The 19,896-nt window shown below is 48.2% G+C and overlaps 1 protein-coding gene across 1 annotated transcript in view; it reads left to right on the forward strand.

The window, feature by feature from the left end:
* Window positions 1–9,392: 9,392 nt before the first annotated feature.
* Window positions 9,393–19,896, forward strand: part of Pebp4 (phosphatidylethanolamine binding protein 4) — a 217,710-nt gene continuing 207,206 nt past the window's right edge. Inside the window, exons 1-3 of the mRNA XM_021204006.1 lie at window positions 9,393–9,568; window positions 14,232–14,431; window positions 18,238–18,364. Of these exons, the coding sequence (XP_021059665.1) occupies window positions 14,244–14,431; window positions 18,238–18,364 (315 nt within the window). The 5' untranslated portion in view covers window positions 9,393–9,568; window positions 14,232–14,243. The remainder of the gene's footprint in view (window positions 9,569–14,231; window positions 14,432–18,237; window positions 18,365–19,896) is intronic.

The following is a 19,896-nucleotide window of genomic DNA, read 5'->3' on the forward strand; positions in this document are numbered from 1 at the left end:
AAGAGAAAATGTGCAGGTGACAGGGGAGCCCAGTTCTCCTCAGGTGTTACATAACCCAGGCTAGGGAACTGGGGCCCTAAATCAGCAGAGGGAAAAGAGCATGCCCTGCCCCTTCAGACCACGGGGCAGCCCCACTTTAAGGGCAAGGAAGGAGTTGGGCACAAGGTCACCCCTCAAAGCATCCCCAGGGAACCTGTCATGCATGCCTAAGTGGTCACATGACTTCCTGAGTTGGCTAGGAGCGGAGTCAGGTGACTCCCAGAAGGGTTGGTGCCTGGGGTGGGTTTCATCTGACCAAAGAGGTGGGGGCAGGAGGAGGAGAGGAACGGGATGGCCAAAGGGAGCAGTCGCTGCAGCAGAGGCTGCCCAGTGGCCAGCAAGCTCTGGAATCTGGAACAGCCTCTGGCTTAGCATTTTCCATCTTGTTTCAGCCAGGAGGGGATCTCTATCATGCAGGAGCGCTGTCTCTTCCCTTCACTCATCTCTCCATTCCTTCTGTGGTCCCTTCATTGTCGGAAGACGCTTTACTTCCGTCTGACCCTACTTCCGGTCTGACTGCAGAGTGTGTGTGTGTGGGGGGGGGGAGCTCCTTGTCTTGCTTTATACTTTGCCGGGTTTTCTTCCTCCTCAGCTGGTCCTCCTCGGTTCTCCTGTATGCTGCCCTTCCTCTGACACCCTTTAAATGTCATTTTCCTTTGTGTTTCTGACTGCTTCTCAGCAGATGTGAAAAAGACCAATCACTTTGGTGCTAAAATCCCGCTGTGGAGCCTACAACCGTGAAGGCCTCAGGAGAGGGTGCGAGGACTATTTTGGGGGCAGGTACAGGAGGTTAAAATGTGCTGGTCAGTTCAAGGGGAGGAATTGATGGATATAGATTGTCCAGACAGAGGACAGGGGCCAATGTGCAAAGGCCCAGAGGCCAGATGGAAAGGATGCCATCTTTGTCATGAAATAAAACAAAACAAAACAAAGCAAAAACAAACCTATAGCCATTGTCGATAGATTCTGAAAGGCGAGATGAAGGCGATTAAATGCCACACAGTCACAAAGGACTCAGCATGGCAGGAAGCCTGAGCAGCAAAGCAAATCTCTGGGTGTGGGGAATAGCGAGTTAGTCCTGGTCTCTAGGTACCGGCCTAGAGGTGGAGGTTCCAGGTTTGAGGAGTAGGGCATGAGCAGCTTGGAATGATCCCTGGTCCTGGGACCAAACGGCATGTGTCTTAGTTTGGGTTCCCATTGCTGTGAAGAGACACCTGACCATAGTAACTCTTATAAAGGACAACATTTAACTGGGGCCGGCTTACAGTTCAGAGGTTCAGTCCATTGTTGTCATGGCACGAAGCATAGCCACGGGCAGGAGAACGTGGTGCTGGAGAGGTAGCTGAGAGTTCTACATCTGGATCTGCGGGCAGCAGGAAGAGAGAGTGAGCCACTAGGCCTGGCTTGAGCTTCTGAGACCTCGACGTCCACTCCCACCCCATCCCCAGTGACACACACCTCCTCCAACAAACAATAATAATACTCCCTGTATGTCTATGGGAGCCATTTTCATCCAGACCACCAGCATGTGAAACGGGTCAAGGCTGGGGAGGAGTGCCTAGGGGTTAGTGAGTTAGCATGATGATGTTAGTGGACGCCTTCCTCCATTAGCAAAAATTAAAACTGGCTGGAAGCAGTGGTGCACACCCATTAATCCCGCCACTTGGGAGTCAGAGGCCAGTGAACTCAATGGCACCCTGGTCTCCATAATGAGTTGAGAGGCTTAGTTGATAAAATACTTGCTTTGCAAGCCTGAAGACCTGAATCTGTGAAAACCCACCTAGGAAGGTGGAGACAGGTGGATTCCTGGGGCTTGGTCACCAGACAGACTGCCCAAGTGGCAAGCTCAGGACCAGAGAGGGACCCTGCCTGTACTGAGGAAGGACACCAAGGTTGTCCTTTGACCTCTGTATGTGCTTGCATACACGCATGTGTGCATACACACACACACACACACACACTCTTAAAACTTACATTTGATGCCTACATTTGGCACAGAGATAAATACACTCCAGGATAAACCATGTTACTTTTTTCTTATTTTTTTTCAATTTTTTATTAGATATTTTCTTCATTCACATTTCAAATGCTATCCCAAAAGTCCCCTATATCCTTCCCAGCTCTGCCCTGCTCCCCTACCCACCCACCCCCACTTCTTGGCCCTGGCGTTCCCCTGTACTGGGGCATATAAAGTTTGTATGACTAAGGGGCCTCTCTTCCCAGTGATGGCCGACTAGGCCATCTTCTGCTACATATGCAGCTAGAGACATGAGCTCTGGGGGTACTGGTTAGTTCATATTGTTGTTCCACCTACAGGGTTGCAGACCCCTTCAGCTCCTTGGGTACTTTCTCTAGCTCCTTTTTTTTATTTTTATTTATTTATTTTTTATAGAAACAGTTGTGCAGATCCCTATATGAACCCTGACCCCTCCTCACTGTGCCCAGCGGGTAAGTCAGCCGGAACGTTCACGTAAGAAGTCTCAAAAGGACTGGAGCAGGGGACGAAGCTGAGCCATTGTAGCTGATCCTCCAAATCTGAGAGGAGAATGGAAGAGAAATCTTACAGGAACCCATCCTGTCTCACTCAAGTTCAAGCTGGAGATTCCTGAGGAATATTCAAGTGGGACTGTCCAAGCCACAGTTAGTTGAGCAGGGCAAGAGTTCCAACACAGATGTGTCAGTCATGGGGCTGGAGAGATGGCTCAGCAGTCAAGAGCACTGACTGCTCTTCCAGAGGTTCTGAGTTCAAATCCCAGCAACCACATGGTGGCTCACAACCACCTGCAGTGGGATCTGGTACCCTCTTCTGGTGTGTCTGAAGATAGCTACCATGTACTCATATACACAGGAAAAAAAAAAAAAAGATATGTAAGTCATGGCTCTAAGGGCTTGCTCAGGCAACGGGCCAAGCTGTCTGCACAGAGTGAATGACCTGCTAGGAGGTGGGAGGTGTAGTAACAGCCAAGTATCAGGCGGCACAGAGTCCAGCTTATGGGCAGCGGGTCTTCTGCGTTGAGGTGTCCATACACAAGGTAGTGTGCTAGCCTTGACCTATGGAAGCCAACTGGAACACGAAGAAACCAGGAATAGTGAGGAGTTCTTCCTCCAAGACGTTTGGCTGTGGGGGGGAAGAAAAGGAGAGGTGGGGAGCGGGGTTGTGGGGGTGTGGGGGTGTAGAGAGTGTCTAAATTGGTTCCCCGGGAAACAGATACGAAGATGAGTGCAGGCCGGGCAGTTGAGTGGGGGAAGCAGCGTGGATGGAGCCGCTGGGAGAGTGGGCCTGTGATGCAGAGATTAAAAAAAAAAACGTGCTTTGCAGAGCTAACTGGGGCTGCAGATCTGCGGTGGTCCTTCAGTCATCCTTCCAGCAGAAGTATGAGAAGGGAGGGCCTCGCTCTACCTACGTATCACATCTTTCTAGTTCCCGTTTGTCTCTGATGCTTTGACATGGAGTAGGTTTGCTGACCCTTGAGAGACTGGCTCACCCTCCAGGCTGGTGAGTCTCCGAGCTGAAAAATGACACTCCCGTCACCCCACAGCACAGCTTTAAAAACAATTTATTTATTTTATTTTATTAGTGTATAAATGCATGTACACTCGCATGCCAGAAGAGGGCATCAGATCGTGTTATAGATGGCTCTGAGCCATCATGTGGTTGCTGGGAATTGAACTCGGGACCTCTGGCAGAGCAGCCAAATTGCTCCAACCCATGAGTACAGCTTTTACATTTATAACAATTCAAGCCCTAGGCTTTCCATTCATTTCATTTGGGCTTACCCACTATTACCTAATCATGCCTTAGGGCAGGTTCTGACACCCGGAGAGAGGAACACCCTAAAGCCATCAACACTGGTCAAATGGAGCCAAAGGACATTGTTTCGCTTTATTAATATTTCCAGTAGATTTCACAATAAAGGTTCTTGGTCACATCTCCCCCTACCCGTTGGTTTCCCAGGTGACCGTGTTTCATTAAGTGAGCCTATGTAGTGTACCTTCTGCCCTTGGGATACTTTTCTTTTTGAGTGTGTGGGGATTTGATCCCAGGGATCCATGTATGGGAAGCCAATGCTCAGTTTCAGAGACACTTTCACTAACGTATGTAGGGACGTGTAAACTCACATTCTCCTGTTGGGACAATCATATCTGTGTCTGTGTGGCTTACTCATCTTATTTAATAAATAAACCTGAGGCTTCCTTATCAGTCATTGGATGAGGCGTGCCCTGAAAATGGATGCTAGTGTGGCTCAGGCGGCTAGCTGTCCTTGGTAGTTCCCATAGGGGACTGAGCTCTATGCTGTCAGCAGCAGAGTGGGATCAGGGAATATATATTTCTGTCCAGAAGGGGGCGCCTGTTAATGGGTCTCAATATCCACCATGGACTACTTTTGAAGACATTCTTAGAAAGTGATCCTAAGATTAAAGTGAATGAAGGGAGACGGGATCAAAAATGCAGAGGGGGGAAAGGGATACACGATTGGCAGGAGGCAGGGGCTGAAGGCAGGAAGAGGGGGAGCCTTTGGAGTCCTGGAAGGATGACTTTTTTATGTTGGAAGGAAGGTGGGGAAGTTCTGGAAGCTCTTGTCAATAACTCCCATTATTCCTTGCAAAATGGAAAGGAGGGCGGGGAGGGGGAGGTTTAATGAAGAGGAGGAGGGTCTGTAAAGGTTTGTAAATAGGAAAAGACATAACGGAGACATAGCTGTAGCAGAAAGAGGTGACTGGATGGGATAGCCAGATGCAAGCTTTTATGAAGTTTGCATGGCCAGTGACCGAAGGGAGCATTTCTGGGAGATGGTAAAGCATTAGGCTGGGCCCTGAGGAGTGGACATCAGGGCAGAATGGTGGGAAACCAGAAGGGGAAACAGTGAGACTCCAGAAGCCGGAGTGTGCTGTCACTGAGGTCACTGTTAATCATTAAAGGAACTCAGGACAGGAATTCAAGCAAGGCAGGAACCTGGAAGAAGCTGATGCAGAGGCCATGGAGGGATGCTCTCTCCTGGCTTGCTCAGCCTACTTTCTTATAGAACCCAGGGCCACTAGCTCATGGATGGCACCATTCACAATCAGCTGGGCCCTCCCCCATCAGTCACTAATTAAGAAAATGCCTTATTATAGCTGGATCTTATGGAAGGCTTTCTTTCAGATGACTCTAGCTTGGGTCAGGTTGACATAAAACCCGTCATGGCATCCACCGTGGAATAAGCCACTGGATGTTACCTTTAGCACACACTGATTTCAGTATTGATCTTCTATCGGTTCGCTCATTCCCTGGTCCACCCTTTCAACTGGTCGGAAGACCTTACCAGTTCCCTCATTATTAATGAAGCTGTTACGGTTTGGATCTGAAATGTCCTTTATAGACTCAGGTTTTGAATGTGTATTCCTCAACTTACTGGGTTATTTTAAGAAGCTGTGGAGTCTTTAGATTAGGGCTAGCTGGCAGAAGTGGGTCACTAGGGGTACGCCTCTGCAGCTTGCAGGGTCCCTGGTTGTAGCTCCCTCTGCTCTCTCTAAGCCTTTGTTCCAACCGACTTGTGTAACTCTGCCAGGTTTTCCTCACTGTGATGGACTCCTACCTCCTGAAACCCTGAACCAAAATAAATCTTACTTCCCATCATTTATTTCTGCCAGGTTATCGATCACAGTGACACGCAAACCACCTAAGACAGAACCCCAATGCAGAAAACAGAACCGTGTTCCAACTGCTGGGCTTTCCCTCCCCACGTGCCATAGCCACAAAGATTGCCGAAGCTCCTCCGCAGAGCACAAGCTAAACATCCAGCACCTCCAATTCATCCTTTACTCCAGAGTGGAATCCTTTCTGCAGTGTCCCTGCTTGGGCATGCTAGGACCTGTCTAGATAGTTTACTAAAGGATGCCCTGTGAGGCCACACAGAGCCCAGGGGAGGACTTCCCAACCCATCAATGATTGCTACCCTTAGACTAGAAATCTGCCTCCAGGTCCCTCCACCCCTCTCTCCTCTGGAGCTTCCGAGGACGGCAGGTCTCCTCTAACTCTTGCCCTGCGTGCCTTGGGACTGCTTGGGAAACTATCACACAGATAAGGTTGCCTCTAAAGGAAGACAGAATGAACTGCACAAAGATCTGACTCGTTCCTGGCAGGCACCCTCTCACAAGCCCACTCTCCGAGGAGACACGCCGGAGAAGGAGTGCGAGAAGGCGCGCCCAGCTTCCCTCTGAGATCTCAAAGTGAAGATCAAGGCCCCAGCCTCACCCCTGGCCTGATCTTTGCTTTTTGGCTGGTATCTGTGGATAGCCTGACACATGGGCCAGGGCCTCTCCCACTTACCAGGTTACATTTGCTGTAGGTGACCATTTAGGCTTCAATGACTTGACTGTGTTCCACCTTGCTACAAACAGCAATCACATAATCAGATGTGGGGGTCTGAGGCTAAGTCATGCACTAAAGACTCCACACATGAGTTCTAGTCCTTATCCAAGAACGGAGGGTGAGCTTACAGAACACAGCCTCTAAGACTCACTGATGCACAATGCAATGAACAACTCTAGTCCCATGAGACCATGGCCCTCAGCCTAGCCCTGAGGCTAGCCCTGACCTGTGACAGCACTTTAACTCAGGACTTGTTCTCTGCTATTTAGTTTTTGTTCCTTCTCATCACAGTATTTGATATTCTATAGTCGGTTAAGTAAACGCTTGTCTTTCCCATTAAACCGCCTGCTGTTTTGAGCAGACCGGTAATATTATGCAAAGCTACTTTGCACATTGGGTGGGCTCGAAGACTAGCATTTGACAAGTTCGCCACTCACCTTCCTCAGAAGGAAACAGCTAAGCCACTAGCCCAGACCTGGCTGAGACCATTTTGTCCTCCTTTCTAATTCCAGACTGATGTAACAGCAAGATAGCCAAACACCAGCGGCTGCCAGCATCCAGCCGGGAGAGGAACCAGAAACGGTCTGCTGATTGAGTGAGTGAATAAGTAGGGTGAGACACAGGGGAACATCCAAGAAACAGGACCCCACATGACCTGTGACCATTGCAGTCTGGGGGAGCTGTGAATCAAAGCGACAGCTTGTTGCAAGGAAGGGACATTTGTGTTCACAGGCCTTTTGGGAGAAGATAAGAGAATGCAGACAGCCAAGGACGTCTTAGCAAGGGCGGACGAGTAAGTAAACATACAGGCTTTGGACACAAAAGAATCTGGGTTAGGACCCAGCTCTTCCATTCACTAATTGTGTACCCTTTGATAAATATGCCAAGCTTTGGCTGTAAACCAGGGACCTAGGTTACAGGGCTGGAATAAATAGAACAGTGCAAATTAGACGTGCTCTCGGGGTGCTTGGAGCAGGGTGAACAGCAACGCTATCACTATCTTTGGACCAGGCTCGGTGGCGCAGTCATCCGGTGGAGCAGGATAGCTGGAGGCAGAGAGCAGAGGTGGACAGTCTGTTTCTCTGTTCTTTTCTTCCTTCAAGACAGGCTCCGGAAACCTCAGGGGCACTTAGCTATGTCTGCCCTGAAGCTTCCTTCGGAGGTACTTCCCAAAAGTGATGGAGGCTGCCACTGTGAAGACCTCATGGCTCCTTTGCAGATCGACAGCTCTAAGGACTCCTGGATGGCAGCAGGGACTATCTGGATGGGATGCCCTTACTGAACTGACACTCACTGGCACCTTGTGAGCTGCCATCTTGCAGCTTTGCTTTGTTCTGACTGCAGGAGTGGGGATCAGACCCAGGGGCTTGCTTATCCTAGGCCAACACTCTACCATTCCAGCCCTCTCCCTTCAGTTTGGGTGAAAGATGCTAAGCGTTGAGCCAGGCGGCAGCAGGACCAGCGTCTTCCGCCTTCCAAGTAAATGTCTGCCGCTCACCTATGCTTACCATGGGAATTTGGAGCTGGCAGCTCACCAGACTCTCCTGAGACACAGCTAACCATGCCTGGGTCTTGCCCTCAGAGAGTGTGGCAGAATTCTCCTGGAGTTTGATGGCCATTGCTATTTCCAGGTCTCCAGTGGGCATGTAGGGTTGAAAATGAGCTACTAGTGTATGAATTTCCACTGACTTCTCTCTCCCTCCCTCCCTCCCNCCCTCCCACCCTCCTTCCTTCCCTTCCTTCTTTCCTTCTTCCTCCTCCTTTCTCTTTTTCCTCTTCCTCTTCCTTTCCTTTCCAGTACAGGGGGTTAAAAAGTAGGGCCTTGGATATATTAAGCAAGTGCTTTACAATTGAACTATATCCCCAACCCCACACCCCAATCCCTTATAATATATATATATATATATATATATATATATATATATATATATATATATATATTTTAAAATAGAATTTCATTTATTTCAGACTGGTCTTGAATTTACTTTGCAGTAGAAGATGACCTTGAACTTCTTGATCCTCTTGTCTCTACCTCCTGAGTGATGTGATTTACAGGTCCATGCTTCCATGCTATGATCAAACCCAGGGCTTTATGTGCACTAAACAAATTATTAATAGAGATGCACTACTTAGTTTGTTGTTGTTGTTGTTGTTCTTGTTGTTTTCTGAGACAGAGTTTTAGACAGCTTTGGCTGTCCTGTAACTCTCTCTGTAGACCAGGCAGGCCTTGCACTCATAGACATCCTCCTGCCTCTACCTCCCAAGTGCTGGGATTAAAGGCATGTGCACTTGAATCTCTTGAGCCTCTATCTTTTTATGCTTGATTTTTGATACAAGATCTTACTAAGTTGATGGGACTAAATTTGAACCCCCTCTGTAGCTCAGCCTGGCCTTGATCTTACAAGTCCCTCTTGCCTCAGTTTACCTAGTAATTGAGATGGCAGTGTCTCTGCTCTCAAATCCATTAGGTTCCTTTATTTTCATGGAAGGAAGTCTCTAGAAGGAATTAAATTTATAAATCCAGGTGCGACTATTCAAATACAGCAGGAAATCCTGGTCCAGGAAGACCCATAGTTTTGTCCTGAGCTTGCTGATTTTAGGACAACTGAACTTGTGGAAACAGGAAGTGAGTCCTTTGTTCAGATTTCTGTAGGTCACACAGGTTGGGGAGGCCAAAGACTCCAAGGAAGTTTTTCGTCTGAACCTTCCTGCCATTGGCGCTCACCCAGATGCTGTCCATCTGACTCTAAATGCTGGGTCGAGCTCTTTGACTTTCTGCATCCACCTGCAGCTTTCTCCTCCTGCATCTATAGCGTCCCTTGAAAAATAAGAGGAATGGAGAAAGAATTGTTCCTGAAGTTCCCGCTCTCGGCCTCAGAATCCTCGGCAGCCCCTCCCGCCCCTCTTTCCCTGTCCTCTCCCATCAAAACTACAAGCACTTCCTTGGAACTTCTCTGGAACTTTCTCCAACTGCCTCCCCAACAGCCAACTGCTTCCCCCTGTCCTGTGCTCCCTTTGCAAACATTCTCTAAGAATTATTATAGGTCCTCAATAGCAGTTAACCTTCATCCCGTTAGACAAATACTGTGAGGGTACCCCGAAGGGACCTCTACCAGCTTCAAAACGGCTCAAGATTCCTCAGAGGAGAACAGCAGCAGAGAGTCTCATGTGAATCTGGTAAGTGGATCCTGGTGTGACATAGGGACTTTCTGCCAGCCAGAGCATAAAAACAAACAAACAAACAAACAAACAAACAAACAAAAAAACCCCGGAGAGACTGAGATGCAGAAACTTGACAGACATTAGTGTCAAGGATAGCATTTTCTAACCCTCCAATTTCATGTGACTTGAATACATCATTTGTAGCATTTCTAAGTGCTTGTCTCTGAGCACAAACACATCTCTAATCGTCTCTAGAAAGGGCACTGGAATGTTTCCAGTTGCTGAGGCGAAGAACACAAGTGGCCTCTGCCGGGCTCAATCTGACAGTCTCTTAGCATGTTTCCTTCCTTAAAATATTTTTATTTTAATTGATGTATGTGTGTGTGCATGTCACATATATGCAGGCATCCACAGAGGCCAGAAGAGGATGTTGAGTCCCCTAGTGGGCGTCACAGGCAGTTGCGGGTGCTGGAAACCAAATGTCCATCCTTTGCCAGAGCAGCAAGCACTCAGAACAGCTGAGCCATTTCTCCAGGCCCACGGCTCCTCCTTTTGCGGCCTCCTCACTCCTTTGGTGAAATGGGAAAACAAAACAAAACAAACAAAACAACACCAACAAAAATAACCCTGTCTCCTCCCGCACTTGGAAATATTGGGACTCACAGACTAAGTCTCTCCTTGGAAGGAGAGAGTGAGGTCCAATTTTGTTAAAGTCCAGCTTTTCTCTTTTGCTTCTGGTCCTTGTGCTTTTTGGCATTTAAAAAAATGATATGTCATTGCCAAATCCATGACAATTCTATGACAGTTTCCTCTTGTGTTTTTTTTTTTTCTGAGTTATATACTTGTTCTTAGATTTAAAACTGTGACTCACTGTGACTCAAGTTTTTGTGTATGGTGTGTTCTTTGGCATAGGGCTAGCAATCCCCATGTGTTGAGATGGTGGTCCCTGTTTTTTGTTTTTTGTTTTTTTTAAAAAAAGCTTTATTTATTTATTTATTATATGTAAGTACACTGTAGCTGTCTTCAGACACTCCAGAAGAGGGAGTCAGATCTCGTTACGGATGGTTATGAACCACCATGTGGTCACTGGGATTTGAACTCAGGACCTTTGGAAGAGCAGTCGGGTGCTCTTACCCACTGAGCCATCTCACCAGCCCGGTGGTCTCTGTTTTGTGTTCTTAGTATCTTTATTGGAAATCATTAGACCATAATATATATACCAAGGCTTGAACTCTTTATGTAGATCAGGCTAACCTTGAAGTCACAGAGATATACTTGTCTCTGTCTCCTGTGTAATGGGATTAAGGGTGTGCACACCACATGCAGCCCTCAGTTTCTTTTCTGATGTAAGCATTTCTTGCTTTAAAAAATATTTATTTATGTGAACGTGTGTGTGTGTGTGTGTGTGTGTGTGTGTGTGTGTATGCACCAGATATTATCCTGGAGCTAGAATTACAGGTGTTGTGAGCTGCCCAATTTTCTGAGGTACCGCCAGACTGATTTCCAGAGTGGTTGTACAAGCTTACAATCCCACCAGCAATGGAGGAGTGTTCCTATTTCTCCACAACCTCGCCAGCATCTGCTGTCTCCTGAATTTTTAATCTTAGCCATTCTGACTGGTGTGAGATGGAATCTCAGGGTTGTTTTGATTTGCATTTCCCTGATGGCTAAGGATGTTGAACATTTTTTCAGGTGTTTCTCAACCATTCGATATTCTTCAGTTGAGAATTCTTTATTTAGCTCTGTACCCCATTTTTTAATGGGGTTTTTTTGAGTTTCTGGAGTCCAGTTTCTTGAGCTCTTTGTATATATTGGATATTAGTCCTCTATCAGATTTAGGATTGGTAAAAATCCTTTCCCAAACTGTTGGTGGCCTTTTTGTCTTGTGGACAGTGTCTTTTGCCTTACAGAAGCTTTGCAATTTTATGAGGTCCCATTTGTCAATTCTTGATTTTACAGCACAAGCCATTGGTGTTCTGTTGAGGAATTTTTTCCCTGTGCCCATATCTTCGAGGTTTTCCCCCACTTTCTCCTCTATCAATTTCAGTGTTTCTGGTTTTATGTGGAGGTCTTTGATCCACTTAAACTTGAGTTTTGTACAAGGAGATAAGAATGGATCTATTCTCTGCTTGTGGACGTTGTACATCGTGGTGCGCACTAGGCTCCGCACCACGATGTACAACGTCCACAAGCAGGTTTTTGCTATCCTAGGTTTTTTATTATTCCAGATGAATTTGCAAATTGCCCTTTCTAACTCTGTGAAGAATTGGGTTGGAATTTTGATGGGGATTGCATTGAATCTGTAGATTGCTTTTGGCAGGATGGCCATTTTGACTATGTTAATCCTGCCAATCCATGAGCATGGGAGATCTTTCCATCTTCTGAGATCTTCTTCAATTTCTTTCTTTAGGGATTTGTAGTTCTTGTCATACAGGTCTTTCACTTCCTTAGTTAGAGTCACACCTAGGTATTTTATATTATTTGTGACTATTGTGAAGGTTGTTGTTTCCCTAATTTCTTTCTCGGCCCATCTGTCCTTCGTGTAGAGGAAGGCCACTGATTTATTTGAGTTAATTTTATATCCAGCTACAGCACTGAAGCTGTTTATCAGGTTTAGGAGTTCTCTGGTGGACTTTTTAGGGTCACTTATGTATACCATCATATCATCTGCAAATAATGATAATTTGACTTCTTCCTTACCAATTTGTATCCCCTTGATCTCCTTTTGTTGATGCCCAGTTTCTATTTCAAAAGCTTGACACGAAGACCGAATGATCAGAGTGCCTGGCTCACACAAATTGGGAGCTCTCTCCCGAATCCAGGCTGTCACTCCTGCCCAGGCTTGGGACTTGATCTGAGCCTAGGGATAAGGCTACAAGAAAGCAGATGCCACATATGGACTTGAATGTGGATTTCTCGACTCTTCTATACACAGATGCTTTTGAATATCTTCATTTCCAAAGCAGCTCATCCCCAGATGCTCCTTCTGAGCCATATTTCAATCTGTCATCTTTGTCCCTTTGTTGAGACTTGAGTTAGATGACAGTCTTGTGGGGCTATCTCCAGATGGTTAAAGAAAGTAAAGTTTATTCTGTCCTCTCCAGTTTGAGGAAGGGTACCAGGAATTCAGCTGCCATCTCCCCCAGGCAGTGCCATCCTCTGGCTCTGGATGACCTATATAAGCTTTGTGAGAACAGGCACAGCAATTGTCCCACATGCCCTAACCTGGCATGGAACTACTAGGTAGAGGAATGGGTGGGCAGGTAAATGGGTGGATGAATGCATGTATAAGTGGACAGATAGAGATAGACAGTTGAATGAGTGGATAGATGGATGAATGGGTGATAGACAGATAGTTGAATGGGTGGTTGGGTGGATGGATGATAGACAGACAGACAGACAGACAGATAGATATTAGATAGATAGTTGAGGGGTGGGTGGATTGATGCATCTAGGGAGTAGAGCTTGGGAGCTTACCCCAAATGAGCACTTACTGTAAGACCCCGCCCCTTTTCAGTGATTGACACTTCCTTTCCTTGTTCAGGTGGTGCTGACAGTAAGTCCTTAGGGCGGAGCGTCACACAGGCTTGTTAGGCTTCTGAGTATGAGACTTAAAAATGCATTTAGTTTGTGGAACCAAAAGGGAGGCTTCCTTGCTAGAGTTTAGGGTCCTGGAAGCAGAAGCAGAAAAAGAGTTCCACTCAGAATCAGGCATCAAGTGAGGGTTGAGGGTGTCGGGGGCTTTTGACTTGCTCCAGTGAGGGAGACATGATGAAGCTCAGTGAGGAAAAGTCCCCCCCACACACACACACCAGCCTGTCAGTTACTAGAGGGTGGGAGCGCAAAGTCCTCCCTCCACCTCTGCCCGGTCCTGATAGCAACAGAGTGGATCGCACCTATCCAGCCTCTGTTGCAGGCGCCAGTCCGAGTTCCCTACCTCAGTGGGGCGACTTGGAGGAGGAGGAGGAGGAGGAGGAGGAGGAGGAGGAGGAGGAGGAGGAGGAGGAGGAGGAGGAGGAGGAGTGTTTCAGCCCAGGAACCTTTATTCCCTGCGCAAATTTGGACAGACTCTTCCTGCTCACCTTTGAACTCTACCCCGCCCACTTCTCGAGATGCTGAGCTCAGCACACTGCAAAGCCCAGCCAGGCGTGTCCCCAGGTGGCATTTTAGAGCAGCCCCTCTTACATAGGGTCGTAGGGTCTCTCTGCCCAACCATCTCGACGTTCAGGTGGCTCAGAGGCTATGGACACAGGTAGCAGAGAAGCTGGAGATAGAACAGATGAAGGATATGTCTAACTCAGTTAAACCCAGAGCCCTCTCCAGCCTGGAGTCAGCTCTGAAGCCCAAGGCTTGGGCCTTCAACTTATTTGACAAGCATTTTTTTTTTTTTCACACACTTTTCTTCAGACCTAGCAGCCCGAAGAGTAACAAACTGAGTTATGTCCTGCTAGGGAGGGACCTCGGCCAGAACAGTAAACCAGCTCGGACAGATCCAAGTCCTTTGTACAGACAAAGCGGGGAGCAGACCAATGGCTGGAGCCCAGATTGCTGGCACCCTTCTGCTGTGCTTATCAGTCAGAGCTCTGGCTACCAGGAGGATCCCTGGAGTCCCCGGCCCAGGGTCACAGAATCACTCCAGGTTTTTTTGTTTGTTTGTTTGTTTTGTTATTCCTTTTAGTTGTCAAAAACTATGGCAATGAAGCTGGTCGCAGCAGCATTTTGCTTGAGCCTCCTTGCAGCCGGCCTGTGGGTGGGCCTCTCGTTGACAGCTGAGCCCATTGAAGAAGAAGGGAAACCGGGCGGAGGGAAACCGGGCGGAGGGAAACCTGGAGGATGTTTTCTCCCACCACTGCCAAAAGAAGACAGTTCAGTGTGCAGGTGAGCAGAGCGGGTAGGGTGGGAAGGGGTGGCCTCCTGGAGGGTGAATCTAGAATTCAGGGGTCCCCCCGCGGCTTAGCCAGCTTTTGTGAGAGAGAGCGGGCATAAAGTCTGGAGACCAACGGAGCAAGTGCTGAGTGGAAGACAGCCTAGTCACCCGAACCCACCTCCCTGGGGCTTCTGAGACAAAGCTGCATGTGAATGAAACAACAACAACAACAACAACAACAACAAAACACAACAAAAAAAACAAGAAGCAGAAAAAAGAAGTACTCAGAGTCAGAGGTTATTTGTCAATAGTAGGCCTGTGTGTGTTTTGCCAGAGAGCCCTCAAGTGATCTTGGTCCCAACTAGAGCTGAACTACCTGCATTCCTTCAGGAGGCACAAGCTCCCCTCCTGCTGGGTGGTCACCAGCTGCAGGCCCTGGAATTCTGCACTGTCCTTACAGTATATAGGTTAGAAACCCGGGTCTTCACTTTGCCAGTCTCGTGGGCCACCCTAAGTTTGCTTGAGGCAAACTAGAATCACCATGGGAGAAGAAATGCTAATTGAGGAATTGCCTCCATCCCGTGGGCATTTATCTGAGTAACCATAGGTGTGGGAGATCCACACACACTCACTGTGGATAACGCCACCCTCGGCAGGTGGTCCTGCGAGTCGTATAAGAAGGCAAGCTGAGAAAGCCTTGGAAAACAAAAGCCAGTAAGCAGTGTTCCTCCTGGGATCCTGCTCCAGTTTCTGTCTCCAGGATCCTGCCTGGGATTCCTCCGGGATGGAGCGCAACAATGTTAAGGTGAAATAAATCCTTTCCCCTCCCAAGCTGGTCTGCCTGGTGCTTTACCACAGTAACCGAAAGAAAACCAGGACATTTCCTTAGACAGTAACGCCAGCTAGGGACCGAGTGCCCACATCTAGGGGTCATTTCTCATTCAAGCCACAAGGCTTTTGTGACAGGTGGCCTTGGAAATGAAGACACAGCATGGACACGCCCCCCCCCCCCCCCCACACACACACAAGGACAAAGCAATACCTCTGTACTGGATCTCTCGAGGAGTCCTGCTTAACTTAGCTTCTAGCCTCGACCAGGGAGCCTGTCCCTCCTGTGGAGTCTGGCAGGGAATTCTGGGATGTTGGACTTAGTACCCAGAGGCAGAAATCCACAAAGGAGAAATGTTACTTCTGCTTCCCGTGGAAGGAAGATTTTTTTTTTTTGGGTGGGGGGAAGGCAAGGTCTTACCTACATCTGGCAGAACCTAGGCTCAATCTGACTTTCTTTGGTGCCCTCCACGGTTGCAGCCAATGTGCACAGATAGTCCTGGGGGGACCTTCCCCTCAATGGGAACATCTCCCAAAGCCTCGACCAGGATGTCAGCCCTTCAGAGCACCCCCATCCCCTTACCTCCAGGCTCAGGGCTCTTCTTTAACCTCAGCCCATACCCCTCCCACCACCACTTTGCTTTAAGGAACTGCCCAAGACAACGGCAAGTTCTCTCTTACTAAAGGAAAACATTTTTTACAGGCATGTAAGTTTATAAATACCTTGCCACCCACCCATGTACCTTGGTGTATCTTATGGGAAGCAGCACCCTTTGGAGGAGAGTGGACGGCAACAAGAGCATAGAACTACTCCCCAGAGCCCCACCAGGCCCTGTCAAGCAGTTTCTCTGGGCTCTGAGCCCATTCACCAAACAAGGTCGCTGGCATCAATTGTTTAACCTTTTTAGTTCCACCAGGATGAGCAGGGGGAGACCTGCTGTGGGGTGGGGAGACCCCTCTGTCTTGAGTTGACTTCCTTCTGACCCTCAGTTTCCCCCAAGTCCCTGCCACGTGCAGACTGTCTCTCTTTTGTCTTAGAGAGCCCCCTCCGTCTATTTTGCTAGCTGCAGTGAACAGTGGTAGAGGCAGAAGTAAGCCGAATAGTCTTTTAGAGTGCTGCTGTGCATAGAAATGAAAAAGAAAACCCATCCTTGCCTGGTGGTGGTGGCTCATGCTTTTAATCCCAGCAACCACTAGGCAGAGGAAAGCTTATCTCTGTGAGTTTGAGGCTAGTCTGGTCTACAGAGTGAATTCCAAGACAGCCAGGACTACACAGAGAAACCCAGTGTTTTTTTTTTTTTTAAAAAAAAACAAAAAAACAAAAAACAAATTAAAAAAAAAGAAAGAAAAATCCACTCTCAAAGATGTCTTCAAAACTGCCCAAACTGTGTCACCCCAAAAGAGCGTTGTACACATGCAAAAAGTTAAGAGAAACAAATAATACTCCTGCAGTGTTGGTTTGGCCAATTCATACTGCTTCTTCCACTCTCTGGGACCACAGAGACCAAGTCTAGGTGGTGGGGGTGCCCACCCATCAAAGCACACTGTACATGGTTTACTAGCTGCTATGGACCCAACTGCCTTTCTCTGAATTTGAACCTCTGGAACTACTGAAAGCACTGGGGACCAGGGGGTGGAAAAGGCCATGTGGGTCTCTATAGGAGGCTACACTTCTCAACTCCTACAGGAACTCTCCTGAAGATATGATCCTCAAATTACATTCTCCCTGAGTGTCCTTCAGGTATCACCCCAGCAGGGCATGGTGGTATAAATAGCCATTGCCTATTTAGGGACTAGCTCAGCTGTATTGGGCCGCTGGGAAAGGCTGGGGAGAGCAAGCCCTGGTCTCTGCGTGATAAGAACGCTCTGACAAGCTCAGGCATGATGTCCTAATAGGCCCAATTCAGTCAGTTTTCTACTCCACCGGCAGGTTCCACATCTGTGGGTTCAGCCAATCCTGAGTTGGAAATGTTTGGGTCAAGGGACCACCTCTGAATCAGGCCCACTCACACATTTCGTAAGCCAAACACTAAGAAGGTACACTGTCACAACCGCACACAGGACAGCTCAGCCCGCACAGCTTCAGATATCAGCAGGTTTGTGAACACAGGAGACCAAGAGTAACCTGGGCTGTATAGGAAATCCCTATCTCAAAAGGAAAAAAGGAAAAAAAAAAAAAAGGGCAGAGAATATGGGCGTGTAGCTCAGTGATAGAGTGTTTTCCTGGTATGTACAAGTCCCTGGGTACTACACATGTGTATATGCATACACACATGCATACATAGGGATATGTATGCACATACACATGCATACACATAAACACATTTGCACATGTATAGGAACATACATAGATATACACACCAAGTACACACATAGTTTGTGTGTACTTGTGTATGTGTGTATATTTATGTATGTGCATACACTTGCACATATACACACACTACATATATGTATACACTTGCACACACACATTGCTTCAGTATTGAGCAAGTACAGCCCTTTGTTTCCTAAAGGGTACTACCACACAGCAATCTTGATCATAAACACTACAGAAATGAGCCGACTACACAGAAAGACTCTCTGTGTGTGTGTGTGTGTGTATGTGTGTGTGTGTGTGTGTGTGTGTGTGTGAATGCAGACATCATACCACTTTCTTGAGGGAGTCATACATCTGAGAGCGAGTCGATCTCTGGCCTACTAAGGATGACAACTCATAGCACACTAGGGTTTGCTCTACCCACTGACCAGTGCTGTGTCCTCACACCAACCGCATGAGGCAGACACTGTCCCTGTCCCAGGCAAGTAGACCTGGGACAAAAGCCTTGGGTCTCAGCCCCACAGATCTGGGGTCACACAGCTGGTTAGCTGTCAGGTTCAGAATTTAACTCCTCTCAACTCTGCATGCCCAGTGGTGCTGGACTGCAGTAACCTTGCGAGCCTCGGGATTTGCTGAACCCCTGGCATGAAGTGACTGCCTCTCTCTCCATAGGAACCTAGAAGTTTTCTACATGGAGATGGGGAACATCAGCTGTAAAATTGTTCCTAAGTGCAATCTATACAGACGGAAGATCACGACCTGGCAGGCGCCGATAGTCAAGTTCCACGCGGCTTTGGATGTGAGTGAACTGGGTTGGCTGAAGGAGAACGTGGGGCCCTGACTTGCCTTTAGCTCACTTTTCTTGGGAACTTGGAGGGCCAGGCTTGAGGGAGTTGGGCAGCTATTGCCTGGAGCAGTGGTCAACCTCCCTAATCCTAATCCTTTCCACAGTTCCTCAGGTGGTAGTGACTCCTAATCATAAAATTATTTTTGTTGCTACTTCATAACTGTAATTTTTACTATTGTTATGAATCATAATGTAAATATCGGATATACAGATGGTCTTAGGCGACCCCTGTGAAAAGGTCGTGACCACTGGCTTCGAGGTTGTGTCTTTCCTACAGTGGACCCATGGCTGAAGCTCTGGATTCGTGCAGTGTGCCACGTGTCCTTCTGGTGTTCGAAATCATCTAAAACAGAACACCAGAGACTTTTGGGACCTGTGACTAACTAGTTCTTTTCCTGGAAAATAATTGTTGAAACCTGTTCTGGACACTTCCTTGGGCTTGAAGGTCCAGAAAGCTCAGGGACAGGCCATGCAAATGGGAAAGAGGGAAGTTTCCGACTTCATCCTTCCGGTTGTTGTTTTCCTCTTGTTGTCTCCTGGCCCAGACAGAGCCCACAAGGCATCAATGGCTGAGGCCCATCTCCTGTTCTTTGCTAGGCCGGGCGGGTTACTAGTGTCCAGAAGTGACAGGGCAAGTCCCGAGTGGGTAGACAGGAGGTGCTGACCCTTCTGTGCGGTAGGGCGGAAGGGACTGCAGGGTTCGTTCTCCTCTCCTGTGTGGCCCCAGAGGCCCCGTGCCACCTTGGTCAGGCAGATCGTGGTGAGACATGACAGACCTGGCAAATCAGGTAGCCAGGGCCGCGGCGTCACCAGGGTTGCTCATGAGGGTGGGGCTGGCTCGTCTGTCCCCCTCCAAGTGTTTTCACTACGGGGGCACAACTGCGACATCTCAAATGTGACCTCTCACAGTTGATGCGGCTGATATACGGAGCTGTGCCGGCTAAGCTTCCCTGGGGCACAACTGCGACACTACACAACCTTTCCAGTGGGCAGTCGCCCCTCCAGGACACTGAGCAAACAAGACCCCCTGCCCCGCTCTTCCCTCCTCGCTGAAGACCTCAGCCAATGTCATGCCTAGGAACAGAGTCGAGGGGAACAGAGAAAGGACAGCTACTGCTGTCACACGGGGCAAGACTCCAGCCCCACCTCCCCAACCCCGGCCCAACGTATTCTATGGAAACCCAGCAGAGCCCTGTAGGATGAGACCTTAGGCTTCATCAAAATGTATTAGTTCATCAATCCCCGGGGAAGTCTCCAGCTCCGTGTTGCTATTGCTGCAGGGGCCCACTAGGTGGAGATGTAGACTGCCAAGTTCCTGACCCCCACCCCCACCCCCACCCCATGGTGGGAGGAACTGGAGACCAGTTAGGAGTCTGGTTTCGCTGAGTTCACACCATGTCCCGAGCGTGCATGCAGAACAGAGAAGTGTGTGTGTGTATGTGTGTGTGTGTGTGTGTGTGTGTGTGTGTGTGTGTGTGTGTGTG

Source organism: Mus pahari, chromosome 8 (assembly GCF_900095145.1).
Source record: "Mus pahari chromosome 8, PAHARI_EIJ_v1.1, whole genome shotgun sequence".
NCBI classification, from domain to species: domain Eukaryota; kingdom Metazoa; phylum Chordata; class Mammalia; order Rodentia; family Muridae; genus Mus; species Mus pahari.